Source organism: Haliotis rufescens, unplaced genomic scaffold, assembly GCF_023055435.1.
Source record: "Haliotis rufescens isolate VD_foot unplaced genomic scaffold, xgHalRufe1.0.p SCAF_29, whole genome shotgun sequence".
In the NCBI taxonomy this organism is placed as follows: domain Eukaryota; kingdom Metazoa; phylum Mollusca; class Gastropoda; order Lepetellida; family Haliotidae; genus Haliotis; species Haliotis rufescens.
In genome coordinates this window covers 4,460,792-4,481,477 of record NW_025963990.1, presented here as the reverse complement: position 1 = coordinate 4,481,477, position 20,686 = coordinate 4,460,792, and the positions used below count along the sequence as shown (strand labels likewise).

Sequence of the window (20,686 nt, the reverse complement as noted above, 5' to 3'; positions counted from 1 at the left end):
GCTTCGAATTCAATTTAGAAACGTTCTAAGTCGTAATGATTGCTTGAAGCTCCGGGGTGGAAGATCCATGCTTGCCGTCATTTGCGACTATGCTTGTCGTTTGAGGTGACTAACGGGATCGGGTGGTCAGGCTCGCTGACTTGGTTGATGCATCATCGTATCCCAATTGTGTGGATCGATGCTTATGTCAATCACTGGATTGTTTGGTCCAGACTCGATTATTTACAGACCCCCGTTATATAGCTGGAATGTTGCTGAGTGCCGCGTTAAACAACAAACCAACCAAAGCAACACAAGATTTCGGCACATTGCATTTCAACAGCGACATCATTTCCAGAGACACAGGACACCAGCACATAATATTAGCTATTCCCCGAGTTCATATATGAATGAATTATGACACTGAAGTGAGCAGCATTACAGCGATAAGAATAACTACTGTGGCTTTCGTTATTCACTCAATTGAAAATGTGTGGAATGGTATAAACTTTGTTTATTAATTTGGCCGTTGTACGCTGTATCGCATCTTCCCGAGGCAAGGGAGTTAACTGACTGTATAAACTCAGTTTCCACCCTTGCCGAACTAGGCTGGAATTCCGGAGTTACATTTTGGCTGGACTATCGTGTCTGTGGATAGTCCAATCAAATTCGCGCAACGAACTGGACATCCGATTCGTAAACAACACGGAATTCAAAGTGCAGATTTCGATCCACTGCAGGATTTGCAAAGCATGTGTACCGACAACTGGGCGTCGACAGATATTTTCCAAAAAAATTCATGTCTTTAATCAAGACGCTCAAATGATTGGTGCGCTTCGTGAGGTAATACCCGGGTTTTTTAATAACAATATAGATATTGATTACAGATCAGATCGTCTTGATTGGGGGCCGCCATTTTGTTTGAAGCAAATGCACGTGACATGAGAGGTGGAATCTGATTAGTCAATAGGAGGGACATAGAAGGGGCATAACTCGTAATAGCCACTGGTGGCGCTACGATCGTGCCACGAAATTCAAGCGTAGTTGGACAAGGGTGGAAACTGGACTTTTAAATTCAGATAACATCCTTGTTTCGGGAAGATGGTTATATCGTGGCGGTCTGTTCATCGGTCGTACACCGAGCTTAGAATAACAAAATGGCACTTAACATTAACCAATATTGTAATCATAGCCCAAACACAATCGGGCCTTGTTCCACTGAACCAGTGGTTGACAGTATGACCAACAAAGCAGGCCGTATGAGAACAATGACTCGTAGTCAGCCAAGATCATCATGTGTGAAAAGGGGCGGTAGGATAGCCTAGTGGTTAAAGCGTTGGCTCGTCACGCCGAAGACCCGTGTTCGATTTCCCACATGTGTACAATGTGTGAAGCCCATTTTCGATTGTCCCCCGCCGTGATATTGCGGAAATATTGCTAAAAGCGGCGTAAAACCACACTCATTCACTCACTCACTCACTCACTCACTTACTCATGTGCGGGTGCTACCGGTAGGGTAGGACATGCTTACCGTTTTCCATTTTTCGCTAACGCTTCCTGTTCTTGCAGATTTTTGGTGGTCCGTTCATGTGTTTTTCAGCACTTTGTTTACCCTTTGCGTCCAATAGGGGCTGTTTGGGCGGATGATCGAGGCGGATTATTGTCTGAGGTTGACGTTATATATTTGCGTGTCGCACAATAATGCCCGCGAGGAAGACACATTCAATATCTAATAATAAACTAACAAAGAGCAGTGTTCCATGACACGTCCCATACATTGTCATGGCTCCCAAATCAATGGTGCGTCTGTGTTCGGAGGTTAAAAAGTGTGTTAAATCGTTTCCTCGTCAATAAATTGAATACTAATAAATTCCCTTTGTCGGAAGCCTTAATGTTTTAGCACTTAGCATATTGTTGAATGTCTAATGTACTTAGAGCTGAAAGAACTAGTCGTATGTTTTTAAAACTAGGATTGGTTGTTCCATTGGTCCAGGCAGTGTATGTGACATGAAGTTTCAGGCTGACGTGATGGAGACTACATGCTGGTGAGTAGACCTTCTTCATCACTGCCCTCTGCCATAGTTGGTTCGGAGTACCTGATCTCTGCTGTAACAGTCTAGCCCCATCATAGTGGGAGTGAGTACCTGATCCCTGCTGTAACAGTCTAGCCCCATCATAGTGGGAGTGAGTACCTGATCCCTGCCGTAACAGTCTAGCCCCATCATAGTGGGAGAGGGTACCTGGCCCTTGTTGTAACTTTCTAGCCCCATCATAGTCGGTGAGAGTACCTGATCCCTGCTGTAACAGTCTAGCCCCATCATAGTCGGAGAGAGTACCTGATCTCTGCTGTAACAGTCTAGCCCCATCATAGTCGAAGAGGGTACCTGATCCTTGTTGTAACAGTCTAGCCCCATCATAGTGGGAGAGAGTACCTGATCTCTGCTGTAACAGTCTAGCCCCATCATAGTGGGAGAGAATACCTGATCTCTGCTGTAACAGTCTAGCCCCATCATTGTGGGAGTGAGTACCTGATCACTGCTGTTACAGTCTAGCCCCATCATAGTCGGAGAGAGTACCTGATCCCTGCTGTAACAGTCTAGCCCCATCATAGTCGGAGAGAGTACCTGATCTCTGCTGTAACAGTCTAGCCCCATCATAGTCGATGAGAGTACCTGATCTCTGCTGTAACAGTCTAGCCCCATCATAGTCGGTAAGAGTACCTGATCCCTGCTGTAACAGTCTAGCCCCATCATAGTCGGAGAGAGTACCTGATCTCTGCTGTAACAGTCTAGCCCCATCATAGTGGGAGAGAATACCTGATCCCTGCTGTAACAGTCTAGCCCCATCATAGTCGGAGAGAGTACCTGATCTCTGCTGTAACAGTCTAGCCCCATCATAGTGGGAGAGAGTACCTGATCTCTGCTGTAACAGTCTAGCCCCATCATAGTGGGAGAGAATACCTGATCTCTGCTGTAACAGTCTAGCCCCATCATAGTGGGAGAGAGTTCCTGATCTCTGCTGTAACAGTCTAGCCCCATCATAGTGGGAGAGAGTACCTGATCTCTGCTGTAACAGTCTAGCCCCATCATAGTGGGAGAGAATACCTGATGCCTGCTGTAACAGTCTAGCCCCATCATAGTGGGAGAGAGTACCTGATCCCTGCCGTAACAGTATAGCCCCATCATAGTGGGAGAGAGTACCTGATCCCTGCTGTAACAGTCTAGCCCCATCATAGTGGGAGAGAGTTCCTGATCTCTGCTGTAACAGTCTAGCCCCATCATAGTGGGAGAGAGTACCTGATCTCTGCTGTAACAGTCTAGCCCCATCATAGTGGGAGAGAATACCTGATGCCTGCTGTAACAGTCTAGCCCCATCATAGTGGGAGAGAGTACCTGATCCCTGCCGTAACAGTATAGCCCCATCATAGTGGGAGAGAGTACCTGATACCTGCTGTAACAGTCTTGCCCCATCATAGTGGGAGAGAGTTCCTGATCTCTGCTGTAACAGTCTAGCCCCATCATAGTGGGAGAGAGTACCTGATCTCTGCTGTAACAGTCTAGCCCCATCATAGTGGGAGAGAATACCTGATGCCTGCTGTAACAGTCTAGCCCCATCATAGTGGGAGAGAGTACCTGATCCCTGCCGTAACAGTATAGCCCCATCATAGTGGGAGAGAGTACCTGATCCCTGCTGTAACAGTCTAGCCCCATCATAGTGGGAGAGAGTAACTGAATCCTGCTGTAACAGTCTAGCCCCATCATAATGGGAGAGAGTACCTCATCCCTACTGTAACAGTCTGGTCCCATCATAGTGGGAGAGAGTACCTGATCCCTGCTGTAACAGTATAGCCCCATCATAGTGGGAGAGAGTACCTGATCCCTGCTGTAACAGTCTAGCCCCATCATAGTGGGAGAGAGTACCTGATCCCTGCCGTAACAGTCTAGCCCAATCATAGTGGGAGAGGGTACCTGGCCCTTGTTGTAACTTTCTAGCCCCATCATAGTCGGTGAGAGTACCTGATCCCTGCTGTAACAGTCTAGCCCCATCATAGTCGGAGAGAGTACCTGATCTCTGCTGTAACAGTCTAGCCCCATCATAGTCGGTGAGAGTACCTGATCCCTGCTGTAACAGTCTAGCCCCATCATAGTCGGTGAGAGTTCCTGATCCCTGCTGTAACAGCCTAGCCCCATCATAGTCTAGCCCCATCATAGTGGGGGTCAGTACCTGTTCCCTGCTGTAACAGTCTAGCCCCATCATAGTGGGAGAGAGTACCTGATCCCTGCCGTAACAGTCTAGCCCAATCATAGTGGGAGAGGGTACCTGGCCCTTGTTGTAACTTTCTAGCCCCATCATAGTCGGTGAGAGTACCTGATCCCTGCTGTAACAGTCTAGCCCCATCATAGTCGGAGAGAGTACCTGATCCCTGCTGTAACAGTCTAGCCCCATCATAGTGGGAGAGAGTACCTGATCCCTGCCGTAACAGTATAGCCCCATCATAGTGGGAGAGATTACCTGATCCCTGCTGTAACAGTCTAGCCCCATCATAGTGGGAGAGAGTACCTGATCCCTGCCGTAACAGTATAGCCCCATCATAGTGGGAGAGAGTACCTGGTCCCTGCCGTAACAGTATAGCCCCATCATAGTGGGAGAGAGTACCTGGTCCCTGCCGTAACAGTATAGCCCCATCATAGTGGGAGAGAGTACCTGATACCTGCTGTAACAGTCTAGCCCCATCATAGTGGGAGAGAGTAACTAAATCCTGCTGTTACAGTCTAGCCCCATCATAGTGGGAGAGAGTAACTAAATCCTGCTGTAACAGTATAGCCCCATCATAGTGGGAGAGAGTACCTGATCCCTGCTGTAACAGTCTAGCCCCATCATAGTGGGAGAGAGTACCTGATCCCTGCCGTAACAGTCTAGCCCCATCATAGAGGGAGAGAGTACCTGGCCCTTGTTGTAACTTTCTAGCCCCATCATAGTCGGTGAGAGTACCTGATCCCTGCTGTAACAGTCTAGCCCCATCATAGTCGGAGAGAGTACCTGATCTCTGCTGTAACAGTCTAGCCCCATCATAGTCGGTGAGAGTACCTGATCTCTGCTGTAAAAGGTCTAGCCCCATCATAGTCGGTGAGAGTACCTGATCCTTGCTGTAACAGTCTAGCCCCATCATAGTCGGAGAGAGTACCTGATCTCTGCTGTAACAGTCTAGCCCCATCATAGTGGGAGAGAATACCTGATCCCTGCTGTAACAGTCTAGCCCCATCATAGTCGGAGAGAGTACCTGATCTCTGCTGTAACAGTCTAGCCCCATCATAGTGGGAGAGAGTACCTGATCCCTGCTGTAACAGTCTAGCCCCATCATAGTGGGAGAGAATACCTGATCTCTGCTGTAACAGTCTAGCCCCATCATAGCGGGAGAGAGTTCCTGATCTCAGCTGTAACAGTCTAGCCCCATCATAGTGGGAGAGAGTACCTGAATCTCTGCTGTAACAGTCTAGCCCCATCATAGTGGGAGAGAATACCTGATGCCTGCTGTAACAGTCTAGCCCCATCATAGTGGGAGAGAATACCTGATACCTGCTGTAACAGTCTAGCCCCATCATAGTAGGAGAGAGTACCTGATACCTGCTGTAACAGTCTAGCCCCATCATAGTGGGAGAGGGTACATGGCCCTTGTTGTAACAGTCTAGCCCCATCATAGTCGGAGAGAGTACCTGATCTCTGCTGTAACAGTCTAGCCCCATCATAGTGGGAGAGAATACCTGATCTCTGCTGTAACAGTCTAGCCCCATCATAGTGGGAGAGAATACCTGATCCCTGCTGTAACAGTCTAGCCCCATCATAGTGGGAGAGAGTAACTAAATCCTGCTGTAACAGTCTAGCCCCATCATAGTGGGAGAGAGTTCCTGATCCCTGCTGTAACAGTGTAGCCCCATCATAGTCTAGCCCCATCATAGTGGGGGTCAGTACCTGTTCCCTGCTGTAACAGTCTAGCCCCATCATAGTGGGAGAGAGTACCTGATCCCTGCCGTAACAGTCTAGCCCAATCATAGTGGGAGAGGGTACCTGGCCCTTGTTGTAACTTTCTAGCCCCATCATAGTCGGTGAGAGTACCTGATCCCTGCTGTAACAGTCTAGCCCCATCATAGTCGGAGAGAGTACCTGATCTCTGCTGTAACAGTCTAGCCCCATCATAGTGGGAGAGAATACCTGATCTCTGCTGTAACAGTCTAGCCCCATCATAGTGGGAGAGAATACCTGATCTCTGCTGTAACAGTCTAGCCCCATCATAGTGGGAGAGAGTTCCTGATCCCTGCTGTAGCAGTCTAGCCCCATCATAGTCTAGCCCCATCATAGTGGGGGTCAGTACCTGTTCCCTGCTGTAACAGTCTAGCCCCATCATAGTGGGAGAGAGTACCTGATCCCTGCCGTAACAGTCTAGCCCAATCATAGTGGGAGAGGGTACCTGATCCAGGCTGTAACAGTCTAGCCCCATCATAGTGGGAGAGAGTGCCTGATACCTGCCGTAACAGTATAGCCCTATCATAGTGGGAGAGAGTACCTGATACCTGCTGTAACAGTATAGCCCCATCATAGTGGGAGAGAGTACCTGGTCCCTGCTGTAACAGTCTAGCCCCATCATAGTGGGAGAGAGTACCTGATCCATACTGTAACACACTAGCCCCATCATAGTGGAGAGAGTACCTGATACCTGCTGTAACAGTATAGCCCCATCATAGTGGGAGAGAGTACCTGGTCCCTGCTGTAAGAGTCTAGCCCCATCATAGTGGGAGAGAGTACCTGATACACTGTAACACACTAGCCCCATCATAGTGGAGAGAGTACCTGATACCTGCTGTAACAGTATAGCCCCATCATAGTGGGAGAATGTACCTGGTCCCTGCTGTAATAGTCTAGCCCCATCATATGTATTCATTCTTTAGAATCAATGGAAGAAAACATTGTTTAAAAGCACACCAAGCAGTAAGTGATGAGGCGATTTTGTCAGAACACGTAAATAAATAGATTTTCGGGATGGTTTATATGGTTCATTGTAATGGTCGTTATGGAGACGTTTGTTGAAACTGAGGTGGAGGGGGTTATTTTAAGACACGATACACAAATGCATGTGAGCTTTCAAGTGAGGCCTTATCTAGACGAGTGGGTTCAACGAATGTCGGTTGAAGTAGGGTCTCACAGTCTGAGCTAACAGTACAATTTAAGCCCTTGTTTAGTTTACTGATTTGTCAAGGCGAGTCAATTTGTTCAATTGACTCAAGTGTTTTGTGGAAAAAAAAGTCAACGACATCATTTTTAAATCCGCAAGAAAAGATATTACGCAATCCCTTCTTTGTGAGGCCTGGCACTTAAATCTATGACATTTTTTGTCCTTACAGAGTTTCATTAGGAGAACATGGCTTATATAAAGCTTGTGTGCTTGCTGGGATTTTTGGGGTCTGCCGTCTCAGTGCTACTGGAGAGAGACAACTTTTGTCCGGATCATTCCCTGGCTGGGTCTATCACCTCCCTGGGTGCACTGTGGAGTAGGGGTGACAAGCAGCTGGTGGCGGAATGTGCAGGGGACTGCTACAGGGATCCCAGGTGCAAGTCGTTCTTCTACAACACTGTAACCCACACTTGTCAAGGGATCTCTAACCGGTCCGTGTCAGCTGCAGACGTGGAGCCTGGAGACGCATGGGTATATTACAGAAACTGTACTCAGAACGGTAAGATCCGTAACACATCTCTCATAGCCTTGATATGAACCGTCACACACATGTCACAGTCTTGATAGAATGTATAACATCCGTCACACACTTAGAGTGAGTGAGTGAGTGAGTTGGGTTTTACGCCGCTTTTAACAATATTCCAGTTATATCGCGGCGTGTCAGCTTAATGTGGGAGGAAAGCCCGAAGTGATGCAGGTCTCAGACGTTTACCACTTCGGTGAAACCCACGAGCACGGGTATGGTGCTGACAAACCTAGAAACATAATCGGGGCGAACCGGGATTCGAACCCACAATCATAGGTTTCTGGCGTGCCCAAGGGACGCAACTCTGCACAGCGAATCGCGGCGCCTTAGACGACTGGGCCACCCGTGCCCCCTCACACACTTAGAGAATCCAAAACTAAAATATAAATATGTCTAAGCATAACGTGATGGTTATCAGATTATGGGTCGCCGGATTCATAGAACCGTTGGTTCGAATTTCACCCTCGCTAAAACATTGGGATTCGAACGACGCATCTTCGATACAGGTTCCGGACAGCAGCTCTCACAACCTTTGCCATACCAGGCAACACTGGCGTATCTGAGAAAAGAGTCCAATGGCGCATCAACGATATCCGTCCAAGTGGCCAAGCAGAATTTAAATCCTGACAGAAGAATCACTTTTATATATATCTGAACATAAACGTTCACTTCTCCATCTCTTACACTTTCGGTTGGTGGAGAAGGGTCAGCTTCACTGATGAGGCAAGGTTTTCTTTAACCATTCCCTGATCTGTCACTAATTGAACATATCTGGGATGAAATGGAACGACAATTACGATGTTTTCCAAATCTTGCAACACGTTTGCAGGAACTACGGCTTATCCATCCGCAGATATGACGCCATTCCCAAGACCTCGCTGTAACGTTTTGTGGCCTGAATAAGGCGAAGGTGTCAGGTCAAGGTTGACGCACTCGCTACTGACTGTGTGAATCTAACCCTGAACACCACTCATTGGTATATGGGAGGAGGGGATGAGTGATTATGGTTTTATGCCGCTTTTAGAAATATTCCAACAATATTACAGCGGGGGAATTGGGCTCCAAACATTGTACCCATTCGGGAAATCGAAATTGTGTTTATGTCTTTCACAACAACCTTTGCGTTTGAGCAGAGATATCATGTGATATCTGTTTTCGAATAAATGAAAAAAATATAATACTAATCTATTTCACTTGGGAAATCGACATATCACATCCACAAATATATTACCTTTACCAAATGCTATGTAATATTGGAATCAATTTGCCATCACACTTAGCTTACACAGAAATGAATATTTGATCTGCATTTTTCGTAATGAGTGAGTGAGCTGTGTTAGTCCACTTATTTGCAATGAACACGTTTCTTTATTTCATGAAGGATGTGTGAGTTGATATGCAGCATGTAAGCCTAGGTTTCCAAGCTCCAGATCCGGGGTAAAATAGGTCTTCAGCAACCCATTCTTGCCATAAAAGGCGACTAAACTTGTCGTAAGAGGTGACTAACGGGATCGGGTGGCCAGGCTCGCTGACTTGATTGCGTGGATTGATGCTCATGATGTCAATTGCTGGATTGTCTTGTCCAGACTCGACTTTTTACCGACCGCCGTCATACATCTGGAATATTGCTGAGTGTGCGGCGTTAAACAACAATCCAACCGACCAACGAAACCGGCTGGGAACCCTTAGATCAGCGCAGAAAGGAACGTTAACTTTGAGTTTTCGTCAAAAATAATGAAAATATGGCTCCGCTTATATTACAGATACCAAAAACCGTTGCTTCAAACATATCATACAGTCTTAGAAACTTCAGTGTTCCTCTCAGAAGATTAAGGGGTTCTTGCGGCGTTAAACAACAAAGAAACAAAACAAACAAATCGATATCACCAACGTACTACGTTTTACAACATTATTCTGGACATAGAGATATCAATAATTCATTCCAGGATATCAATATATTGCTTTCACACATTCAGAACAAAATCAACGTTATTTATTGCTATCGGTGTATTGATATGTGTTGTCCTCGATGAACAAATTGCCATTATTGTTTCATGGCGAACGTTTGATATCAATAAATGGAATTAATGATGTTCCTAAAATCTTACTGTTAAATTGGCACGCCTCGTGAGAATGAAGCAAAGGATCCCACAAGCGTGAAAACAAATGTGTATATTTGTGTTCAAAGTAGGAACAAATACATTGATTAAGAAATAAATTACTCGCAGCCCTGCATTGTTTTATTGTACGATAAACAACGGCTACGAGTCATTTATTTCTTATACACTCTTCAAAGAAGAAACGCACAGGTAGCATTTAGTTCACTGAGCCTGACTACTCAAAAAACCGGTATTTAAATTGGATATATGTTATTGGAAAATGTTGGTTGCCTGATATTCGACAAACGGTGCGTCAAAACGCAGCCATTGTCGATTTGCAATGTCTTAAACGGCATTGTTTTCACACTTGTTCAAAAATGTCATGAAGGAAAATAGTAAAGCAAAATACACGTGCAACTCGTTGTAGTGGCTATAAAAGGCAAGCATAAGGTAATAATTTGTCATTCAATTGTCAATATTTTTAAGGACTATATTTACTAAAAACTACCTGTGCGTTTCTTTTCTTTTTTTTGAAGAGTGTATGATATTTGAACATTATGTACAGCTTTTTTCAAGTGTGCCAATAACAAGTACAAGCTCTCATAACTTGTTAGCCGTATTTAAATAATCCGACCACGGTAATGTCTGACACAGTGTGTGTGTGTGTGTGGTGGGGGGGGGGGGGGGGGGGGGGGGGGGGGGAGTTTGGCATTACCCGCATATTCTCACAATTTCCACGTCGAGTAATTGTACCTTTTCTCCTGAGATCGATTTCCTCGTCGAGTAATTGTACATTTTCTCCTGGGATCGATTTCCTCGTCGAGTAATTGTACCTTTTCTCCTGAGATCGATTGTGTTTATGTACTTTGCCCAGATACATCTATGGGGAACACATAATAATTAATTTTATTATAGCCTCAGTAACTTTTTAAAATGAATTTGACTTGCTATATGTTCCCGTGTTGTTGTATTTTTCAGGTGAATGATTAACTTACTTTTGCATGTGTTTGTGACGAGTGCCACCGATTTGGCAGGATACGCTCACCTTTTCTCGAGCACCTGATGTCACCACTATTTCATAGTGATTCATAGAAACATGCTTATGTAATCCTACAAAGGAGGGGGGAAATGCATTACAGTCCATTTAGGGGTACATGTATAGTGTTGGACTGCCTTAACTATAGCTTCATTATCTGTAACGATATTATTTACATTTTATATACGTAACAGTAAGTTGATATCAACAGGTAGGATAGGATAGGATAAGTTTTATTCCATACTGAATGGCCTCAGGCCCATAGTACAATTTTGTTTTCGGGAGTGGTTACAGATCCGTTTAACAGGTCATATTCTAATTAACATAGCATGATAAATGAACATTGATAGATATTTTAGAGTATCTTTATCAGTTGTTGACATGATCGTTGTAAATCTTTGTAGAATGGGATGTACATAACAAGGCAGATCAATATATTTTCTTCCAACGTTGTCGTATTTTGGACAAACTAACAGAAAATGAAACTCATCTTCAATAGCATTTAAATCACATTGCTCACATATTCTCAATTTTCTGGCTATGTTTCTATGCCTGCCTACTTCGATCCTAAGTCTATGAGAGCTGCATCTAAATTGTGCTAAACTTATTCTAAACCTTTTAAAGTTGATGTCAAACAAATAGTATTCTGGGGAAATTGTTGTCTTGAAAAGCTTATAATAATTGCATTTTTCTAGACTTAAAACATGCGATGCCCATTTTTGAAAGTATATATCCTTAAGTCTTTGGCGTAAAGGTACTAAAAAAGAATCTGGATTGTTTGGTACACATTGATTATGCCAAACATACCCATAGCCGCAATCATTTAATAACGACTTTACATCATAAACCCAATTGCGGATTCCATGTTTTTCATACAATAACATCATATTGTAACATTTTCTTGGTAATCTATCAATAGGCATTTTAAGAATCTTGAACCAATACTTGAGAACTCTAATATGTTGAAATATGTAAAGTGGTACATTCACCATATACCATAACACTCGATGTAGAGTTTTGTTCGCCAAGGAATCGTTTACAAGCATATAGATGGACCAGTTCAATTGTTCTGTATTCAGTACCCCCCCAGACCTCTGCTCCATATAAAAAAATGGAGTAATTTTTGTATCAAATATTTTAAAAAGGTTTGATATGAAAGATCAGTGAAACTTTTTATACTATGTAAAATTCCCATTGGTATCTTTTTTGCCTGCATTGCTGCATTACTGGTGTGGTAATTCACGATAATCTGCCTGTGAAGGTTACCCCCAGATATTTATAAGAAGTGACAAATTTTAACGGTTGTGAGTTGAAGAACCTTTTTTCCCTACTTGATAGTTTATTTCCCTCTTTGAAAACTAACACTTTCGTTTTCTCAGTGTTCACTTGGAGTTTACAATTAGAACAGTACAGCTCCAGTTGATCTATTAAATTCTGTAAACCTTTTATCGTACTAGAGAACAGGACCATATCATCAGCAAAAAGCAACAGAAATATCTTAACAATATCTGGATGCAGCTGTATACCATCCGTACAATTTTCCTTACTTTGTGCAGCCAGTTCATTGATGAAAAAAACAGAAAAGGAAGGGGCTAAGAATACAGCCTTGGCGTACAGAAATGTTACATGTGAAGGCTGAAGACATCAGAGTATATTCCCCGATTTTTAACACATGACTTTACATTTTGATAAATATTGCATAATAATTTACCCATTTTATTACTCACACCATTTGAAAGAAACAATGACTACATTATATTTCTGTTTACAGAATCAAACGCTTTTTTGAAACCTACAAAAATTGCATAACATTTTCCACTGCATGTATTTGTGAATAATCACATTAAGTACTAAAATATTTTCCGTGGTTGAGTACCCTTGTCTTAAACCTGCGTGTTCTTCCGAAATTTTATCTAATGAATCTGACCGTGAGCCTTTTATTAATAATAGAGACAAAAATTTTGCTAAAAACACTCAGAAGGGTAATGCCTCGATATTTTTTTGTATCGGTACGTGATCCTGATTTATGTAGTGGAATAATCACACCGATAGTCCACTCTTTTGGGAAATAAGACGTTTCTAAAATCATATTAAACAGTAATTCAAGGTATGGGAGTAGAATATTAACAGAATGTTAAAAATAACTCTGGAATTAAACCATCTATGCCGGAACTCTTGCTGTTTTTCAAATCGTAGATAGCTTTTTGAATTTCCTCTCTTGTGATTGGCGAGTCAAGAATTGTAGCAGTTATGTCATTGTCACATGTTTCCTGATCTGTTAATTCAAAGAAGGTATCATCCCTAACACCATTACCACTAAACATATTTTTGAAATAATCATACCATTTATCAATTTCAATATTATTTTTAAACTCATAATGTGGATTTAGTCTGTGGAGGGTTGTCCAAAATTCTTTCGACGACTTAATGTTATCTTCCAAATATTGTTTTTTTCTTTTCAAGTAATATAATCAATATAATCAGGTACATAACAGGTAAGTACATATCATGTTGATCACTTAACAATGAGATTTCATGAAATAATGTCATGCATTTTGACATGTATTTGAACACGCACAGTTCGGGTGTTTTTTTGTACCAGTTCTATGTAAATCATAATGCAATTGGGAGTATGAGAGTGACACGTAAAAACAATTTCAAAACAAGAAATTATAGAATGTCAATCTAATAATGGAATAGAGCTGCCCAATCGGATAGTTGATGGGTAAAAGGATTCGCAAGAATGCCTTAATCTTGTGAAAGGAACACTGAAGTTTTTAGGACTGTATGATATGTTTGAAGCAACGGTTTTTGGTATCTGTAATATAATCCGAGACATTTTCATTATTTTTGACGAAAACTCAAGGTTAACGTTCCTTTCTGCGCTGATCTAAGGGTTCCCAGCCGGTTTCGTTGGTCGGCTGGAGTGTTGTTTAACGCCGCACACTCAGCAATATTCCATTATAAAGTTTAATGGATGTGAACGAACGTCTATATAACCCATCATATGACTATTCCATGGAGTAGTCTTGTGCCAAGTAGGTACGCTGGTTACTCTGGTGGATCGGCGTAGACCCGGTGCTGGTGCTGGTGGTATCACATCGAGCTCCGGTGAGGTTGGGGCTCTCAGGGTTTCAGGGGCCGGTGGTGGCGACTGAATGATCCTGCGCCTCGGTGTGCCTCGCCCTGGTGCTGCTGGCGTGACTGAATCGGGTGGTGTCTTGCGCCGAGGTGTGCTTACTGACGTCTGTACCGGCGGCCTTGTGGTTCCTGTCTTCGTCGTGGGCTTGCTGTCGAAGGCAGGTAGCTGCGTTGTCATGACGGGTGCTGCTACAGTGATGCGGGTTGCAATGTCGTCATAGATTGATCGTGGTGGCGGCTGGTCGTTGTGAACTGGGCTGAACTTGCGCAGGAATTTCCTATTCCGAAGTGTGACTCTGCCCGAGCGGTCAATCTTGATTGCGTATTGGTCGTGTTGGCGTACCTTCAAGATACTGCCCGTCTTGTCCCATTTGTTGGGGTGGGATCCGGTCTGGTTCTGTACACGGACTAAGTCCCTACCGCGTGTGGCGGAAGGCGTTTAGTGTGCTCCGCCCAGGTGTCAGCTGTGCGGATGTGGCGTTTGCGGAGGGCTTCCTCCCTTGCTTTGAGTGTCTCACGCCAAGTCTCGTGTGGTCTGTACTTCCCGGGGATAATCAGGATGAAATCACGTATCCGGCGGCCGAAGACACACATTGACGGGGTGAGCTTCGTGTCAGGGTCAGGTGTGTTACGATATTGTAGTATCACTCTCTGCACAGCGTCAGTGTCAAGTTCTCCCTGCGGGCCGTTGTTGTCAGTGATAAGTCGTTTCATCGTCTTCACACCAATCTCCGCACGACAGTTGCTGTGGGGGAAGGCCACCGTTGATAGACCTTGTTTTACGCCCCATCTGTGCAGGAAGGACCTGGTCTCGGTCGAGGTGAACTCCAGCCCCCCGTCCGATGAGAGCTCTTCTGGCGTCCCGTACGTCACGAAGGCGCGATGTAAGTGGTTTATGAGGCCGGTGGCACCACCTGTCCATACCGAGATGATCGGCCAGTTCGTGTACCGGTCAACCGTCACTACTCTGTGCTTGTATAGAATCTGTTGATGTTACGTTCTCTCGATCAGTCCGTGGCGATGCAGGTTGGCTTGGTCTTGTCACCGCACTCGAACGATCACATCCTTCGACTCGAGGAATATGGCCTCTCACTCTGAGGACCACTCGAAACGTTCTCCACTTTTCAGGAGCTTCTGGAATGGCTGCATTCGCTCGGCCATGCTGAAGGCGTAGGCCAGTTGGTTGACCAGTCCGAACCACGATCTGACATCTGTGACGTTACGCGGTTGTGGGAAATCATGGATTGCCTCCAGATAGCGGCTGTACGGTCGCACGTCGGTCATGGTGATCCTGAAGCCCACCGTGGGTGCGGAGAAGACAAAATTTTCCGGTATGAGGATGATTCCATTCCAGCCGCATATATCTAGCCAACAAGTGACCGCCTGGAAGTAGCTCCCCTTAATCGTATCTGCCCATAGTAGCGCATCGTCCACGCGCTTGGACTTGGTTTCAACGTCCTCGACGATCTCGTCGTACCGTCTGGAACCGTCCCCCGATGCCATGTACCCTTGTGAGGCCGACAGGTACCAGTAGCGAGCCCATGGAGTGATGAAGGTCGTCTTGAGGCGGTCGTCCTCGTGTAGTGGAACACTGTGGTAACCGTTCCATTCGGTAACCGAACACTGTCTTGCGCTTCCCGTTAGGTACGCGTCTCGCCTGGTGGAACGGGGATTGGGTGTGGTGGGTCTCCGGGAATGCATGCTTGTTCAAGGCCTGGAAGTCGACTGTGCGTCGCGGCTTGCCATTCTTTTTCGCGCAGATTACCATGCAGTGACACCATGTCACCGGAGTGCCAATGGGTACTTCCTCCAACACGCCGAGACTAACGTCCTGTTCAAGGCCTGCTTTTACTTCGTCTCGCCGGTGTACGTCCACAACAATTGGAGTGTGACATCATCAAGCATAAGACGTAACGGCAGGCCGGTCATTCTCGGTAGGGGCTGGTGTGGGCACGTATTCAATGTGCTCTGAGCGTACATCTTGAGTAAGTGTTTCTGTAGTGCTTCTCTGTTAGCTTCTGTCGCCAGCATGGGGAGTGTTGTCGGCTTGGTCGCCGGTTCCGCACGTTGCGGGCAGTCACACAATTCCGAGGTCGCTAGGTTCACCTCCCCAAGTGTTGACAACTTTTCCGAAATCATTCCTCGGTCCACGCAGTCTGCACGGAAAGGAATATGCGGTCCGAAGTGTCCGTCATGTACGTGATTTGGCGCGTCTCCAATCTCCGAGCGTCGTCAATGTTACCAGCGAATCTTACCACCACGGCTCCAAGAATACGAATTCCCTTGTTGTTTGCAGCCTTCATGGTCATGGATACGGGTATGAGGTCCTCTGTACTCAGGCCCATTTGTTAGGCAACCTTAATGTCGATCAGGCAGCTATGGCACCCCGTGTCGGCAAGTGCATTTCAGGAGGTCAAAAACTAGCGCTTTGTAATCTTCACACTCAGTGGTCAGAGTGAGGTTGACGTATGGCTGCAGGCTTGACACACGTTTCATCCACTTATCGCACATATCATCGTACAGGTGGTGATCGAGGGGGAGTGTGTGTAACTTGTTGTCCGCGCTGGCCATGGTGACCGTGCATAGCTCTACGAAGGCTGCCGCATGCTCGTCGTACATCCCGTCGGTCTCCCCCGATGGGGGCCTAGTCGGTCGGCCGTTTAGGCACATCTTTTCGAGGTGGTTCTGGCGGCCACATTTCCGGCACTTTTTTCCATGCGCGCCACTGAGGTGTCTTGCTGTGGCCCACCTCACCGCAGTAGGTGCATACCCCTTCGGGCTTGGCTTTCGGTTTCTCTGGCCTGGCTCCTCCCCTGGTGCGGACGTCTTGTCGTATCCCCCGCCGATAGGGACTATTGATGGCATCTGTGATCTTAGCGTCGAGTAGGCGCGATGCCGAGCGCTTCCCAGACTCCTTGGCCTCGATACTCAGCATGGCCGCCACCACTGTCGCCTCTGCGTGCGTAGCTATATGGTCACCACCCTCGATCGGGCACTCCACATTCATAGGCGCCATCGGGACTGTTATTCTGTAGCGAATGTCCTAATTTCGGTATTACAGACGTGTATACAGTGTTCCGGGGGCTTCGGTTGGGTACGGTACCTGTCGACGTTCTCGTGGTCCGTTTGCACCAAGTCGTGTCTTCCTCAGCACTGACGATATCCGCTTGACTGCCTCAACTTGTTTAGTTATAGATAAGAACAGAGTTCCATTTGTTCGATCACTTTACTTGAGAAAATCAGCGTGAAATGACAATAACTAAACAAGTATCGAACAGGTTGAAACACGGGCGTGTTTATAATTATATCTGGTTCCGGTTCCGATTGCGCATGTGCACTGGTACAAGGGACCGTCTATTACACAGGGGCGCCGTATATAGTACAATGTTCTCTACCAACCGGTTTCGTAATACAGTAAACTACGTTTATAACGACCTGAGGGACATAACGAACTATATCTTGGTTCCGTCCATTTGCTGTATATATGTTGTACATATGCTTATAACGAACTACGGTTATAACGAATTAAAATTAGTGGTCCCTTTGAGTTCGTTATAACCGTAGTTTACTGCATATAGAATGCCTAGGTACAGATTTAGGTAGATCAGTTACAATGCCTTCTTATAATTGTCTTTTGTTTTTAATTTCTTACTTTGTCTTCAATACAACCATCCCATACCTCAAACGTGTAAAAAAACGAAAATGTTTCTTTTCTCAAGGGCGGTGGAGTTTTCTTGTCATCCATGTCTAACCTCGAGTTTGACTTTCCACACGGGTCCATTCTTGGGTCTCCCCGTATATTTGTAAAATATTCCTGGAAATCTTGAAATATGAAGCACATGGATACACCCCAATTTACTTAGCTTATCGCGATTGCTTGGGGGCAAATATGGATCAATATAGTGTAGGGTCTGGATTTCTTTGGCTATGACGTGCACCGGTCGTTATAGTCTTGGTATAGTTTGGAAAGGGCATAGACAGTATTTTATGGATTGAAGTCCACTCATGTATGTTAGATTGCTCCGAGGCCTAAAGTACCAGATCGTGAACTGTAGGCTACTATAAGTTAGATTGCTCGGAGGCCTAAAGTACGACATCGTAAACTGTAGACTAATATAAGTTAGATTGCTCGGAGGCCTAAAGAATGACATCCTGAACAGTAGGCTTAAATTAGTTATGTGGTTTATATTTTCTGCAGAAAAGTATACAGTAATTTTTATTATTTGGAAAATTTAAACCTGTTTTCTAGACACCAATTGGTAATTATATTTAGACAAAATTGTAATTGCCTTTCTATTGTGTGCATATTTTTACTACGACAAGATATATGAAAATCATCCACAAAAGTGATCCATCTACTGAATCAGTTAAAACTTTTGACAAATTGTTACTTTTTATACTGAATAGATCGACAGACAAAATACTACCTGGTGGGACACCCTCACCCTGATTATAATGATCAGGCAGGGTAGAACCCACTCGGACTTGAAATTGCCTGTCTGTTAAAAACTGAGATATAAAATGAAGCAGACGGCCTCTTTAACCAAAAGCATCAAGAACTCTTAAAATACCATGTTTCCATATTGTATTTAGCTTTTGCTAAATCGAAAAATATTGATACAGCATGTTGTCTATTTACAATTGATTTTTTAATGAACGATTCTAGACTCACCAAATGATCGATAGTACTCCTGTTTTTCCGAAAACCACATGGTATATTGGTTTAAAAGATTATTTGTTTCCAAGTACCACACTTATTGACTATTTACCATGTGTTCCATAGTTTTACAAACACAGCTTTTGATGGATTAGAATGGTCCCGTCCAGGTTTGGGTATGGGAACAACAGTGGCATTATGCCATGAAGGCGGCAAGTTCCCTGATGTCCAAATATCATGGAATATATTCAATATCGTTTCAAGGCATGATTCGGGCAAGTGTTTTAGTAGCTGATAATGAATATTATAAGCGCCTGCTGCTGTATCAGGAGCTTGCCCTAAAGCAGTTTGTAGCTCATGTAGTGAAAATACTTAATTGTAATCAAAACCAAATTAATGTTTTTCTTTTCCTGTTGGAGCTGATATTTTTTTTTAATTCAGGAAGGTAATTAGATGAAGATGAATGTTGAGATAATGTTTTCCCAAGTCTATTGGCAATATCAGATTTATCAGTCAGCAAAGTATTGCCATCCTTTAGATGGTTAGCCGTAGAATGTGATCCCTTGCCTATGTTCTTTAAATCATGTTCCAAACCTTGGACATAGGGGTACGAGAGTTTATTTTTGAGAAATAATTCTTCCATGATGGACGTTTATTTTGTTTGAATATACGTCTTGCCTTAGCATTTGACAGTGTTTAAGTTATGGACAGTAGGATGTTTACGAAAGGATTATTCTGCCTTCTTATATTTCCTAGCTTGTTTACAATTATCATCAAACCATGGGTTACGAACACGTGGGATTGATTCATAAGCAATCCATTCAGTTGATATGAGAACAACTGAATTGGGTCAATAACATTCTGAAATTCTGAAAGCCAATCAGCCTTCATAAAAGTCCATCGAGGTGAAGGTGGATCATCAGTAGGATTAATTGGTTTCAGAACAGTGGGGAAATGGTCACTTCCACATAGGTCATCGTGGACTGACAATGAGAATTCATTTAACAAAACTGAATCCGTCAGAGACAGATCTAATGATGAATATGTACCAGTAGCAGGGTGTAATTAAGTTAGTCTGAATCATCATTAAAGTTCCATATATTATTATCGCAAACACTTTTCCCTTTTGATTAATGATAAAACTTCCCCATAAAGGATTATGCCCATTTAGACCACCCATGATGATACAGGGCTTTGGGAGTTGGTCGTATAGCTTTTGAAGGTCCACTGCAAAATAAATCCATATACACGTATACAAGCTTGTATATCCTTTGGAAAGATGATATTTCCAAAGGATATACAAGATTGGAATGATGATATATACAAAAATATACAAGTTTGTATATACGACATATACAAAAATATACAAATTTGTATATATGGTATATCCAAATTTGTTTTCTTTGTATATATTGGTAAAGGGAGATAATTGTTATGTATTTGTGTATAATTATTATATATATATGCAAATTGAAGTGTTTAAAGTTGAGCACTGTGTTTCTTTGTATATGTATGTAAAGGAGGATAGTTGTTTTGTATGTGCAAAATAGTATCAGCAAGTTACAAAAAAACTGATATAGTGGCGTGTAACATTACTGGAATGTTTAATTAGTACTCCACACTGTTAGCGGGAGTACATACTCTCCTTGCAATGATATTGACGGGTAAGCGATTGAGGCGTCTGGTACTTTTCCTGGCGCGGTGCTTGGTATGTGAGTAGACGTTATGGTCAAATGCACAGAGAGGATTAGCTGTCGGGGGTGATTGCATTGGCGGTGACTTCTGTTTTGAAAGTGTTGAAATCAATTTGTGCTGAGCTTGGATTCGTTTGTACGGGGAGGTCACACAGAAATTGTTAATAATCCAATAATGACTTTTTTTATGATAAAGTTGTGAATGAGATGTTTTACAGTTGTTCATGTGAAAAAACTATGAATGTTTATTCAGCGTCCCAAAACCCATAACACGGGGATATATGTTGTATTAATGTTTTATGTTTTACAAAAGATAATAAGTACAA

General features: G+C 44.0%; 1 protein-coding gene across 1 annotated transcript in view; it reads left to right on the top strand.

Annotated features, from left to right (window-relative positions):
* Nucleotides 1-1,948: 1,948 nt before the first annotated feature.
* LOC124129060 (microfibril-associated glycoprotein 4-like) overlaps nt 1,949-20,686 on the top strand; it is a 36,418-nt gene continuing 17,680 nt past the window's right edge. The window contains exons 1-2 of the mRNA XM_048402808.1: nt 1,949-2,024; nt 7,377-7,706. Coding sequence (XP_048258765.1) covers nt 7,394-7,706 — 313 coding nt within the window. The 5' untranslated portion in view covers nt 1,949-2,024; nt 7,377-7,393. The remainder of the gene's footprint in view (nt 2,025-7,376; nt 7,707-20,686) is intronic.